The sequence below is a fragment of the Eurypyga helias genome, unplaced genomic scaffold (assembly GCF_000690775.1).
Source record: "Eurypyga helias isolate BGI_N326 unplaced genomic scaffold, ASM69077v1 scaffold4975, whole genome shotgun sequence".
Taxonomy (NCBI): Eukaryota; Metazoa; Chordata; class Aves; order Eurypygiformes; family Eurypygidae; genus Eurypyga; species Eurypyga helias.
Window position 1 is genome coordinate 1 of NW_010251926.1, and position 13464 is coordinate 13464.

Below are 13464 nucleotides of genomic sequence, written 5' to 3' on the forward strand. Positions count from 1 at the left end.
ACATTATATTATTTAACGTTAATGCTTCCTGAAAAATGGAAAAGTTGCACCAGGTTGTTCTTTGGGAAGCAGGCTGACTCAGGAGTGTGGGAGGACCATGTTCAAGAGGAAGACACAGAAATGCTGTAGGAGTAACAGAGGCTTTTTTGAAACACCTGACAAAAGTGGAAGGAAAAAGTAGTTTAGGATTTATTTTATTTGCATCAAATTCTTAGTACTGAATGACTGGTAGGTGTTGTTCATCCAGTGCTGCCACACCAAAAAAAGAAAGAAACCATCACTTTTGGCTGGTTACATTTTTAAGGTGCTGTGCTTGGCACTGATTGATGCAAAAAAATGCAATTGTAGGAAAAGAAAATTAGTCAAAACCAGAGAGCTGGCCAAGATAATTCATATATGATATTCATTATCTTATTACAGATGGTCACGCGCCAGGTGCTGATATCCTGTAGGCAGCACTCAAAGGATAAGTCTGCAGTAAATGAAATGTGTGTTTTCCTTTATGCTGAATCTGCAGATTTTTCTTTTACCATGGGATCGTTTCATATGCAAAGGTGGAACTGCTCTAACGGGCTCATGCTGTCGCTTGGAATGAGAGTCTCAGTGGCAAGTTGAATAGGCTGCCCTGGTTCTGGTGTGCTTGCTAGAAAACACAATTGGTCACTCTGGTGTCTGACCATGTCCATATCCTCTGCAGCTGAAGAAAATGAGGTATAAAGACATGGTTATTTAATTACTTAGGCGGTAGCTGGGTATACAAGGGGTGCAGTGGAAACCTGGCATTGATGTGGCATGTTTTGGCTATGAACTCTTGACACCAAGATGCTGGCTTTAAAAATTATTGAAGTCTAGATGTTTTTAAGTTAATGTTCTAAGAGGGATAAAGTTTAACATTAAAAATAAAACCCTGCATGGTTTTATGTTGGTTTTGAGTTGTCATTAAAGGGAGGGGGTCCGGCTGGCCTATTTCGAACAGTGAATAATGGACTTCTGCCTCCATCGCTGGCTCCAGCTGCCTCCAAAATTAAATGATTAATTACGCAAGGGAAAGACAGCAATCCTTATTTGATTGTGCTGATTACAGAGTTGCTGATTATCGGAGCAAAGGGAATATGCTGTCCTAGTTTCCTAAGTTCTTCAAGGAATAAGACAGATTTGAAAATAATTTTGAACTGTAGTGTGTAGGGTTACTCAAACCATGGAGTGAGCTGCTTGGAGGTCTGTAGCATGTCATGCATGCCATAGTGTGCCCTAGCTACACGGGCTGCTGCGATAAAGCAGTCCTGCTTTTCCACCTGTGGCCTGTCATACACAGCATGCCCGTGCGATGGGTAAATAATACACCTTTCCTGATTTTCCAGGGGTACTAAGGAAGCTACAAGTGAATTACCAGCCCCTGATTGTTGGTTCGGATCAGAAAAGCAGGCTCCTTTCACTGGAGACACTCCTGCAGATGCTGTTGCATGGCCCTTTTAATATGGGTTTCCAGTCTTTATTTTTTCCCTTGGACTTCTAGCTGTTCTAGTTAACAGTAAAATGGTCATCTGTTGCCTTGTCTGAATTGATTTAATGATGTTCTGTAGCAAAACTGTGCAGTCAGCTTGGAATGAAAATTTCAGTTAACTGGTTAGGAGGCCAACGACTTTGAGTTTCTTCATCATATTTTGCTAAGAATAGAACAGCTACAGCAGCTTTTTCCTAATAAATTTGCTTTTTATTTTTAAATCAGTCTTTATGGTGTCATTAACCTGCTTTGGGGTTTTTTCTTTTTTTTTCTTTTTTTTAGCTTTCTGCAGAAGAACTGTATAGAGACACATATCGGTCTCCCAGTGGTTGCAGTTTCTTACCTTTTTTTGCAGTACAGACAGAAATAAAAAGAGCAGGCACTTCCTATACACCAAAAAGACACACTAATAAAATGTAGCCAGCTTTGGGCTGAAAATAATTGCTGTTTAATAGCATGTATGGACAATATAGAGCCATTTAGAGAAGGAATTGAGGAAGAATGTCTTGGCTGATTAAAAGTTCCATAGGAATTCCAGGTAGGTAGAGGGTATTATCGCTGCTGAACCTTTGCCAGTCTTTACGGATTAATGCCTCCATGATTTAAAGACAGGGAAGAAATTAGTAATGCAATGCACTATTCAGTGTAGTGTCTAATTGATGAATGCTTGCAACATCCCATAGGCAAATGCTTACCCCTAGTTTAGACATGAGAAAGGGGTTTTGAAGCGTGCCTTTCTTTGGTCACGCTGTTACCTGACAAAAGCTGGCGTCCAGCTTGACGCTGGAGTTATCTAGGACCCCCCTGGGTGGTTGGCCGTATGCACTGGGGAAGCAAGTTGGACACTTGCAAGTGAGGCACAGATCATTAAAGTCTCCTCTCTTATCTGAGCCCTGTCTGTAAACTTACTGCGTGCTGCCTTACGCTGTGCCAGTCCTGACATACAGCAGAGCGGTTTTCTTACCTTGTGGTCTTCCAGTGGTCGTTACGATTACTAATTCCAGTGGTGTTGTTGGAAGTCATCCTACTTTACGCCATATAGTACTAGAAATCCTATTCCAGCATGCGGAGACCATGGACATCCATACCATGCTGCCTATAATTCTGTGCTGAGCTGGAAGAGCAGCCTTAGGCCAGCAGCTTCTTCGGCAGGAGGAACTGTAAAGATATTCAAGCTTTGGTCAACTTTGTTTTACTGTGGCAGCTCAGGATGGGTGGACAGGACCCAGCAAGAGAGCCCAAGCACGGCTTTTATTTGGTGAGTTGTCTGGAGTACACAGGGAGAGTGGTGTTTGGTTAGGAGGCAGCACATGAAGCCCAGAATTGGCTAGGCATCCTAAGTTTTTCCACAGGTTTCTTGAAGCAAGGTGTATCTCTTCCTAAACCTCTCTTTCTGCACTGTAGCTCGCAGTAGTGCAGCAGGAGTACTTCCACTGATGGACAATCTTTGAGATCCTCGGAGAGCAGGTGGTGTTGCTGTAGAAGTTATTATTTTGGGTAATAAAATGTGTTAAACAGGAATCCAGTGGTTAATATATCTGAGCTTCGTTCTGCTGCCCCGCTGTGCACTATTCAGTGGTAGCCCTTACTTTGATACTGCAATGCCTCTTCATCTGGCAGAATTGATGCTTGCATCAGCTTTTGGTTTAAAAGGTGTGATGCACGCTGCAGATCATAATGAATACTTTCACTGTCTACCTTTTCTTACAAAAGCATTTCACCACACTTTTTGTTCATCACTGTTTGCCACGGGTCCTCAGAAGCACACACGTCGTGACTCCACTCAGCAATGGTGATGCATCACTGGGAGAATGGAAAACACATAAAAACCAAATGTAATTTTGCTCTACAGTACAGCACTTCAGAGGAGTAGAATTTTCTTTGAGCCATTGCTTCTCTTAAAGTATAGTGTGCTGCAGTGAAAAATATACAGCTTTGATGTTTCCTGCTCCACCCAACCATGACACTGTAAATCAGCATTTTGCTTTTTCATACTCCGTCATTATTAAAACCTGTTGTAACTTTGCGGTAGAAAAATATGCATTAGCTCTTGAAAACCATACATCTTACTCCGTTCTGTTCTGTAACAGGGGAATTATTGTTTTTGAAAACAAAAGCTACATTCTGGAGCCATTAGAAGGTGCTACAAGTGAACACAAGATCTACCAAGCGCAGAATTTGAAAATAGCCCCCGGCTCTTGTGGCCACCAGCTGGACATCTCTGCCATGAGAACTGATGACAGTGACACATCACACCATTCTCCAGCTGGCAGGGTAGGTGGATGATGCACTTCTACGTGTCTGGTTTGCTGAGTATGTCTCTGGTAGCATTCCATGTTACTGTCCACCATAACTCTGTTGCAAAGTCCCTGCTGAGCAAAACATTAGACCTTCCTATTTCTGTTGACATCATGTTCTTAACTGCATGCTTAAAATTAAGCATATACTTACATTTAGCTAAAGGTTTATTACTTTTTCGTGACCTTGCATGCATAACTTGCTTCTTACTTTCTTTTTGGTAATGAGATGGCACAGAAAAGTTTATGGTTTCATATTATAGTAACACGTTTTGGTTCGTGTATGATTATAGCAAGAATTTAAGATCCCATAGGAACACTGAGCAATGTCTGGAAAAGTTCTGGCCCACTCGAGATGGAAGAGAACATGATAGCTGTGATGCTTTGCTAGTATTGGGTTTTAAACCTTTACATTATACTAGGAAAGTATCTTATCCAGACAAAGCAAATTCTCACCATATTATTTTACAGACATATTATTGTAATTCTGTGTAGGAAGAAATGCACTTAATATGAAATGCATCTAGCTAATGGAAACTGTAGGAAATTAAATGAGCTAAAATTCAGGAAGAGAAAATACTGTAATAATGTCATCTGCATATTGGATAGGGATTGCAGAAAAGACTGGTTTGAGTGTTCAGAAATTATACAATGATACAAATTTGCCCTCAGCATTTATTAAATGTCACATATTGGGATTTCTACATAGATGTACTACTAAGTCTTTTCATCAAGTTAATTGTCAAAGAAAGCAACCTAAATGGCATCCCTAGATATTATTTATGTAGTGGAATTAAGTTATTTTACATCTCGGGAATATTAAATATTACATCGAATGCATTAGTCTTTATATATATCATCCTCTGGGCTAAGCATTTTTCTTAAACTGGGTGTAGTCCGAAAGCACTGGAGAAGTGCTTTTCACAACGTTATTAAAGTTGCCCCAAAATCTTTGTGACTTTTGACTGAATTTCACTGAAGTAATCAATGTTACACTCAGCAACTGAAATAAAACAACTAGCTGACACAAGAAAAACAATTTTACTATTACCCTCATGGTTCTCACATTTTGTTGGTGGCTTCAAATACATGCCAGAATTCACCTTAAAGGTCTGAAATATATTTTTGCTGTGGTTCAGTGGACATAATTATAAAACTGCCAACAGTCACATCGTATGGATAGGTGCAATATATATATAATGAGTATGTTGGATATGCTTCTAATGTATGAATTTTGAAAGTTGTCAAATGTAATGTGTGGAGTGAGTTTTCACATTTCAGTGTTGTCATCAGCTAAGTAGACTGTCAGGACATGCTGAATAACGATGACCTGCAAAATACAGACGTAAGGCTGCTCCAAGTTACACAGGGTGACAGAAGGCGGCAGAAATCCAGTCTCAGGTTTAGCGCATGATGAAAATTTTGAGTTTCTTGGCACGTTTGTGGGGTATAGAATCATAGAGTGGTTTGGATTGGAAGGGACCTCAAAGACCATCTAGTTCCAACCCCCCTGCCATGGCCAGGGACACCTTGCACTAGGTGGAAAATATTTTTGTTTGGGGTTTTTTTTCCCCTGACCCTTCACTCAACTACCTACACAAACTGCTTATTGAGAAGAGCTGAATTGTGATACCAATATACCAGAGTTAGATAGCATTTGGGTTAGATTTAAATACAGATAAATGATGGTACAAACAGCAGACTTACCTTCCCAGTTCCAAACACGAGATTTAATAGAGCAAGCCAGATAAAGTAGCATATGTGTGCAGACACGTTTCGCTCTGTTGGAGCTGGGTCTCTATAAATGCCAGGTCATTTCATAACTCAGCGGACCCTCAAATTGCAGCAGGGAGTGTGTTTTCCAGCTGAGCTCCATTGAGATAGGATCCTACAGAAAGTGAGCCTGATGTGTCAGCCCCTACAGTACGGGGTTTTGTCTGTAGCCACATAAAATAGCCATTTTGGTGGAGCTGGGGGACCAGAGATCAGGCAGGTGAGCTGTTCAGGGCAAGGGGATCACGGAGAAAGAGAGAGGCTGCCTACCGTCAGGTATGGTAGAAGCAGGGGAGAGAGGCAGCGGTTGGTGGAACAAAGCATTTTGTCTCCCATCACGTGTACCTGTCATGGCTGTGTTACTGACTTTTCATTTTAGTTCTGAAGGATTAACTCAGGCAATGGATTGTGCAGGGATGCAGTTGGCTGCAGAAAGCAAGCTGAAAGAAGTCATAATTAGGTACATTTTATAACTAAATACTGTATCCAAGGAATGCACATAGCCTGTGGGCACATCACAGGAACGGATTTGCTATGCAAGTCAGTCACCAGGGCTTACATGATCATACCCTGCTAGCCAATTTCCCTCAGGCTAACTCTCCAGTCCAAACAGTTTTACTCTCAGTAAAAAGTACATGGTTTAAACTGACTGATGCAACAGAGCTCTTCTTCTGTCTTTGTTCCCGGATTTTCATCTCTCACCTTTACTCTTCATTTGGAAGAAGACTAGAGGCACCTTGGGGGTTCATTTCTGATCAGGACTACATACTAATTTCAGTTTTATGCTAGACTCTCAGTATCTGAGAGATAGTTCTGTCACAAACAAAACCCACATGGTGATTAGCCTTACATGGCATCTCACTCATGTCTGATATATTTTGCAGGGAGGTAAATTGAGCTCTGCCAGAGCACTGTAGAAGTTGTAAGAATATCTACCTGAGCTCATTTGCCAGACCCCCTAATAAGTGTAATCCTGTGAAGTGTTTGTATCATTGATGTTTAGTTTTTTAATGATAGCTTTTACTGCCTTCTCAGTTCATAAATACTGCCCAAATGGAACTTAACTGTTTCCCAGTTACTGTAGGTTGAAGGCCGTGTAACACCATGAAATCAGGTACTAAAGGTTGCATCTGTCACCTTCCTCTAAACACGGTGCTCCTTGTAAAGCATTCAAAATCATTAATCTGCAGATAACAAAGAGGATCACTTTGGTAATGTGAAGAAAACTTTGTGGAATTTGGCTGGAAAGTGATGTCCAGTACTGACTGTGCTTATTAGGGGATCATATGGTTTGACTTGGAACAGTTTGCTTTGGAAAGCTGTAGGCATGTTTTAGGTTACAGAGCATTAGTTGAGTTCAAGACATCGTGGTCATTAGTAGGTCATACATCTGCTTAAGCTCCTTAAGTTCTGGCATGAAGATCAGATATACTGCTGAGACCTCTTTTCCCTAACTGTCTTATTCCAGAAACAGAGGGGGAACGACAGGATAGATGCTCAGCTGCTGTAAATCACAGAGCTTTTGCAGGCATTGAGAGGTCACTTGAATTTAGGTTAACAAAGGAACTGTGCTAGTTAGCTGTGTTAGTTCTATTGCAAAATCATTTCATTTTCTTTGGTGATCATGTTTCAGCTAATTATTATGATTCTTTTAGACCTGCCTTTAGAACTGCAAGTAGCATGACGGGCTGTTTTATCTGAATATACAGATACAAAATTAAATGTATGCCTTCCATTTTTAGAGCATCAGTTTGCTTCCCCAGACACTGACAGTTCATTTTTTTTTTTTCTGCAGATTTTTTCCTTGGGTTTTTCTTCCTACATAATTTATCAGTTGACCACTTGATCTCTCCTCTGCTTCACTCAATATCCCTTTATCTCTCATTTTTCTTAGTAGCCACTTGATCTATTGTGCGAAATGTTTGCTAAAAGTCATCTCATAATTTCTTTAAATGTACCTTGAAAATAGCAAAGGTCTTTCTGCTAGAGTTGATATTGTCCTGAAAGGAAAGACGACTCAAACATTACAACTGCAGAAAGCTGGAAGGTTGAGCGAGATTTTGCACCACTTCCCTGCTTGCTGTGATCAAATCCTGGAGGGTTTTTTTCTAAGTACTACACAGGCTATTTCTGTTGTGGTGGATAAAAGGAAAACATCCATAAGGAGAAGAAATACGATGAAAATTTGTATGTAGTGAAATCTTTGGGAACCTGAGACGTTGTGTATCTCCTCTTGGAAGCACTTTGTTGGACTGAGGGAGCGCTGATTCCAAGGGTCACTTATTGCAAAAACAAAATACTATTTTGATCTTTTTTGGCAGTACAAGAGGGAGACTCTGAAGACAACCAAGTATGTGGAGCTTGTTATTGTGGCAGATAATCGTGAGGTAAGAAACTCAGAACTAAGAAGTTATGGGAAGCACGGGTGGGAAATGGGTAGCTCATTTCAGGTTCCATGGTATTGCAAGTAATGTGGTCCAGACAGGAATATGGTGGTTTTCGAATTTAAAGCTTCTTCCCTAATGAGGGCTAAGCAATGAAAAGGACTGTTAGGGCAACGCTCATAGTCAGTTGTAAATGTTTCTTGCAATACTTCATAAGGGATTTGACTCTCAAATAACTGAGATATCTGGCAGTAATTCAAGAAGAGGCAAGTACACTGCCCAGGATCTCCTAGAGCTAGGTAAGTCTTCATTGCCTTCTCTGACTCTGCCCTTGGTGGGTCTGTCGCTGTTTGGAAGACGCTGTAGGATCCTGCACTTGGTTTGGAAGCAGTATTTACCATCCCATTGTATGAAGCACAGCTGCCTTCCTGACAGTTTGCAAAGAGACCTTCAAAGTGAGTAACCAGAACTGGCTGTAGAAATGTTCCAGGGAGTTGAATGGAAGCCAAAGATCCAAATCTTGGTTTGAATTATTTTGCTACTTACATTTTTTTATCACCTTGAACATTGCTAGTTAGGGAATTACAATCACTTTGCTGCAAGAGCCAAAATAGCTAACAGAAGAGCCTTTTCATAAAACATCAGTCCCTGAAAGATCCCTGTGACTTAGGGATTTTAAAATCTTGTCATAAAAACCAGAATCCTGTCCCATAGCCTGTGCTTGTTCTAAGGCCAACCCTGGTGCCACAAAGCCAGCGTGAGTGTGACGATGGCCTTTGGTTGCACTGTGTAATCCCCAAGCATCACGGACAGTGCTGGCAAGGTGGCTGTTGGGGGGAAACTGCGATGTTTGTGCTGCTAGTACATTGATCCTTTACATTCCAAGTTTCAGAGACAAGGCAAGGATGTGGAAAAAATTAAGCAGAGGCTGATAGAAATTGCAAACTATGTTGATAAGGTAAGAACATGAGTATTATTTCACTCTTTCCAAACTCACTACACTTTCTGAAGGGTATTGCTGTGAAATCTATGTTTCTTCTACTAGAAAGTTAAGGAAGCTTCTAAAGCTTAAAAATTATGCTTTCTTGGGAAGAAAAAGAGCTTGTGACAGAGATTTATTGGTAAGAATAAGTTGTGCATTTCTAGTATTTCCTTTCTTATTAGGGACTCTGTCCCCATCATGCCCTTCCAGTGCACCCACCGTGCTCAGATCAACAGCTTTCACAACCTTTGCCACATCTCCTTATCCACCCACCTTTGCAAAGAGCTAACCCTGCTGCTGTCCAAATACTGCAGTATTTCAGAGCAATGCTTCTCTCCAACCAGTAAAACCCACAAAGTAAACTTCATCCTTTTGTATGCCCTTCAACATACTAAGCTGTGAGCTGTGTGCTCAGTAATGCATGCACTATATATGGGATGCATATATCTGTGGCAGCCCTATTCCTAAGGAGATGTACAATGTAGCTCTGGGATTTTATTAACCTGGGAAGAGGGTGAGGATAATCCCATATGGAGCAACTCCTAGAAAAAGGACTATTTTGAGGAGGAATTTGGAGAACAAATTCCTTTGCAGCAGCAAGGGTTGGTGTAGCTGTAAGGCCAACAAAAGGCCTGTGAAGATGCAGTCAATAAGATATATAGCCCAAGGAAGATGTCAGAATTAAAAACATGTAGTGCCTAGGGAAGTGGGAGTTGATGGCTGAGTGAGAACGGTAAGAAAAGAGACATACACTGTAATGTTTTTTGTATTTGAATTTCTTGACAATAAACAATAAATGCTAAGAGTCCTCTAGAGTGTTTTTGAGCATATTAAAGTTTATTTTTGTTGTGCTGAATAGTCAGAAAAAATTAGGAGTCCAGTAGTGAAATTATAACTAAGGGTGTGTTAATTTAGCTGAGAACTTATCAAGTGATACTTCAAGGGCAATAACTCAAGGAGAAGAGTTCTTGATTAAAAACAAGATGCTGAAGACACCCCCACCTCTTCCATAATTGTCTTGCTGACTTATTATTGGAGGACAGGTGTTTATATGTTACCTGCTCAAAATTAATTTTGTACGTTATAATATATTTATGTTTCATGCTTAATTTATGCTCAGCAAATGCCAATGTTATCCAAATTACTGTAATGCATATAAACAAGACAAACATCTAGTATATGCTTTTCTCAGACAGTCACCCAAATCTGGACTTGATTCCTTCTTCCCATTCGTCTCAACTGAGAATTGTTATCTCTGCTCCATTGCTAATGCTGCTCCGTCTCCCCTCTTGTAGCAACCGTGGCTATCCTAGTGTGATAAGAGTGTATGCAGCCCACACTGCTAAAATCACTTGGTTTTATCTGCTGTGAGGAAGACTCGATGGCTCTGGCTGAATTTTGGGCTCCTCTTTTGAACCACAACCGTAGTGCAGCACAGCTGCCTCTGCCTTTTGAATCGCAGCGGTGCTAGTGGCGGAGAGCAGCCGTGGAGCGACATCTGCCACAGCAGCGAGTTTGTTCAGAAGTGAAGGACATGTGCAAACCTGGGTGGGACGTAGAGAAGTAACATTTCTCTGGATGTCTTTGAATGCCTTACGGATATTTAGTCGGGTCAGAACTGTTTTCTCTCAGTCATGGAAACATTTTGTCTGAGTCAGTCCTATCAGGTGTTCCCTTTTGCCCTGGAAGAGGAGACCCTTTGACCCTCCACAAGAAAGGTTCATATGCACATTATGCTTGTGTTGAAATATTCTAATCTAATGTGGTCTAAAACAGGTTTTAGAGACATGTTTCTATTTTTCTTTTCTCGTTAGTTCTATAGGTCACTAAATATTCGAGTAGCCCTGGTCGGGGTGGAAGTATGGAACGACATGGATAAGTGCTCTATTTCTCAAGACCCTTTCACCAGCCTCCATGAGTTTCTGGACTGGAGAAAGCTAAAACTACTACCTCGTAAACCCCATGACAATGCACAGCTAATAAGGTAGACTTGACACTGTATTTAATATCGACCGGGATTTCAGTGATTTGGGAATAGCTGTAGTGAATTCTTCCCCAGTTGCTAAGCTGTTGGGAGGAACTTCGGTGTTCCTGAGGGTTTGTCTTTCCCCTTGGCAAACATCAAACATAAAAGCACTTTGCAGAGCCCTTCAGCAGATACTTCAGATGAATTTCCTTCCACTGCTCTGCAATATCTCTATTACTTGTAGGCCTTTCCTGATTACAACTCAGGTAGAAGTGTAGATGTGTAATAAACTGGTAAATATGTAGGGTATGAATTTATAAGTGGTTTAAGCTGGTGTCTGTCTAAATTGTTACCGAAAGAGGCAGTCCTGCCCTCACCCCAAAAGTGGAACTAAAGGTGCACTATGTGAAGCCTGTTTATTAGTAGGAAGACCTCAGTAAACGTAAAAATGTGGTCACAATTGGACAATTTGTTTGCATTTGTGACTTAGCAATTAAATTGTGCACATCTTTTACCCTGCTGCCATTTCTTGGATTAAAGTAATTGAGTAAACATGCTAAAAGTAAAAGCACTCTTAAAAAAATAAGAAGAGAAACTCCTCTTTATTGAACCACATATCACTTTGATCAATGAACTGTTCTTTATTCTATAGAGATAAACATACCTGACATCTTAGTAATTAAAAGAAGCTCTTTACTCGTTATCTGTGTAACAATAGTGAGCCCTTCCAAACTGTCCCTCATGAGATATTTGGTTATTCCCTATGTATAATCATACTTTGTTTGGAATGATTACATTCTAGACTTTGTATTGTAACAAGTAGCATATAAACTTCCCACTGCATTAAAATAACCCTTATTTGAGCTAGAGACATTTTTATGTCTGTATTTCTATTCCCAACTTCGGTCAAGGAAAAAAGAAAGGAAAGAAGGGTCCTGTTACAGCAGTAAACCCAAAGGAGGGTGATCAAATGGATCTTTCCCGTAGCAGGGATGCTGTGGCTGTCAGTTTGGCAAGTCGGCATGACTAATCTGTGCTTTTCATTGTTTTAAACCTGCAAATGTCTGGAGCTGACACATTTGAAATGGGATCTTTGTTTGAGATTGGCAGAAAGACAAGACTGAAAATAATAGATCAGTATCTTGGCACTGAACGGTGATTCTCTGATTCTTCTTCTCCTTTCCCTCCCTCCTGCAGCGGGGTGTACTTCCAAGGGACTACCATTGGCATGGCGCCCATAATGAGTATGTGCACTGCAGAACAGTCTGGAGGGGTTGTCATGGTAAGTGGTAAAAGCACAGGACTTGAAACTGGCCCAACTGGTGTGACACAATCTCAGGTTTTGTGGTACTGCATTCTGTACCACAACATCAGCCACACTTGTCCCGTTTTCAATCTCAGTATTATGTATGTCTACATTCAGGTTGCTTATGATTGTTTCCATAGTGAAAAAAATAAATATCTTGCTTTAAAATATAGCATGACCTCTTTGCAAGAATCCTCTACTCCTAATTATCATTAAATCAGGTGCTGAGGTGCTGTGAAGGGTGGGAACCAGAAGATGTATTTGTTATGCACTTGGGTATACTAGTGTTACTGGCAACAACAGTCTATCCTGAATCTTTTATTATATTGATTCTATTCTGTATTTACAGAGTTTCCTGTGTAAGGACTTATTTTCCATCTTTGCAGCACAGTGGGTTTATTACATTGCCAGACAAGGAGAACAAACAATGGCAGCATTTGTTCTGCCTGAGCCTCTCTCAAAGGGCATTACTGGTAATGCTGTTGTTAGGTGCTGTGGTGAACGTACAACTAACCATCTTAGCCAAGCTCTGGGGGCAGTTCTGGAGTATTTTCTTTTTGATTTTTTTTTTTTTTTAGATTTTGAAGTGTCCTGTGCTAAGGGCAGGGAAAGAAGTTTTCATTAACTAAACTCTGCAATAGAAGTACGTTAAATAAAATCAGATGTGGACTCCCTGAGCTTGCAGGCCACTGGTTGGTGACCGCAGAGCTCAGAAAGCCAGGGAGCCCTGAAAACCTCTAGATGGTCTGAGTTCAGCCCACACGTGCTGAAAACCTTTGTGTTTCCTACAGCGTTGTCGAGACTTCGAGACTTCCAGCACCTTAGGTGATGTGGTGGTTCCCCCCAGCTCTGCTGGGCACCTCAACTGCAGATCCCCATGTGAGGTGGGAGCTCAACGCACAACGCTCGGAGTTTGTGTGGTCTCAGAGCTCCCAGTTCTTCACAGCTCCAAGGGGCTAACCTGGAGCCCAGGACACCAAGGCTTTTGCTCCAAGGCAATCCACACAGTGGGATAATTCCAGAGACACAGACCCGTAAAGCTCCTGCATTTCCTTCCTCATTAACTAGGGTCCAAGCTGTGGTCGGTCCACCGTGCTGACCCCTTTGGAGTCTGTTGTGCAAGTAGGCAAGAAGCCAGGCTGGGGTGATGTGTGCATTCATGGAAGGGGATGTCCAGACAGTCCATCCAGGCTGGGAGAATTCATGAGGTGAGCAGGGAAGCTGAGGTGTAGGGGAGTTGGAAAGAAGAGTC

The 13464-nt window shown here is 41.3% G+C and overlaps 1 protein-coding gene across 1 annotated transcript in view; it reads left to right on the plus strand.

Annotated features, from left to right (window-relative positions):
* Window positions 1–3594: 3594 nt before the first annotated feature.
* Window positions 3595–13464, plus strand: part of ADAM12 (ADAM metallopeptidase domain 12) — a gene marked incomplete at both ends in the record, with an annotated part of 39369 nt that continues 29499 nt past the window's right edge. The window contains 5 exons of the mRNA XM_010152165.1: window positions 3595–3778; window positions 7896–7961; window positions 8845–8916; window positions 10755–10924; window positions 12104–12188. Of these exons, the coding sequence (XP_010150467.1) occupies window positions 3595–3778; window positions 7896–7961; window positions 8845–8916; window positions 10755–10924; window positions 12104–12188 (577 nt within the window). The remainder of the gene's footprint in view (window positions 3779–7895; window positions 7962–8844; window positions 8917–10754; window positions 10925–12103; window positions 12189–13464) is intronic.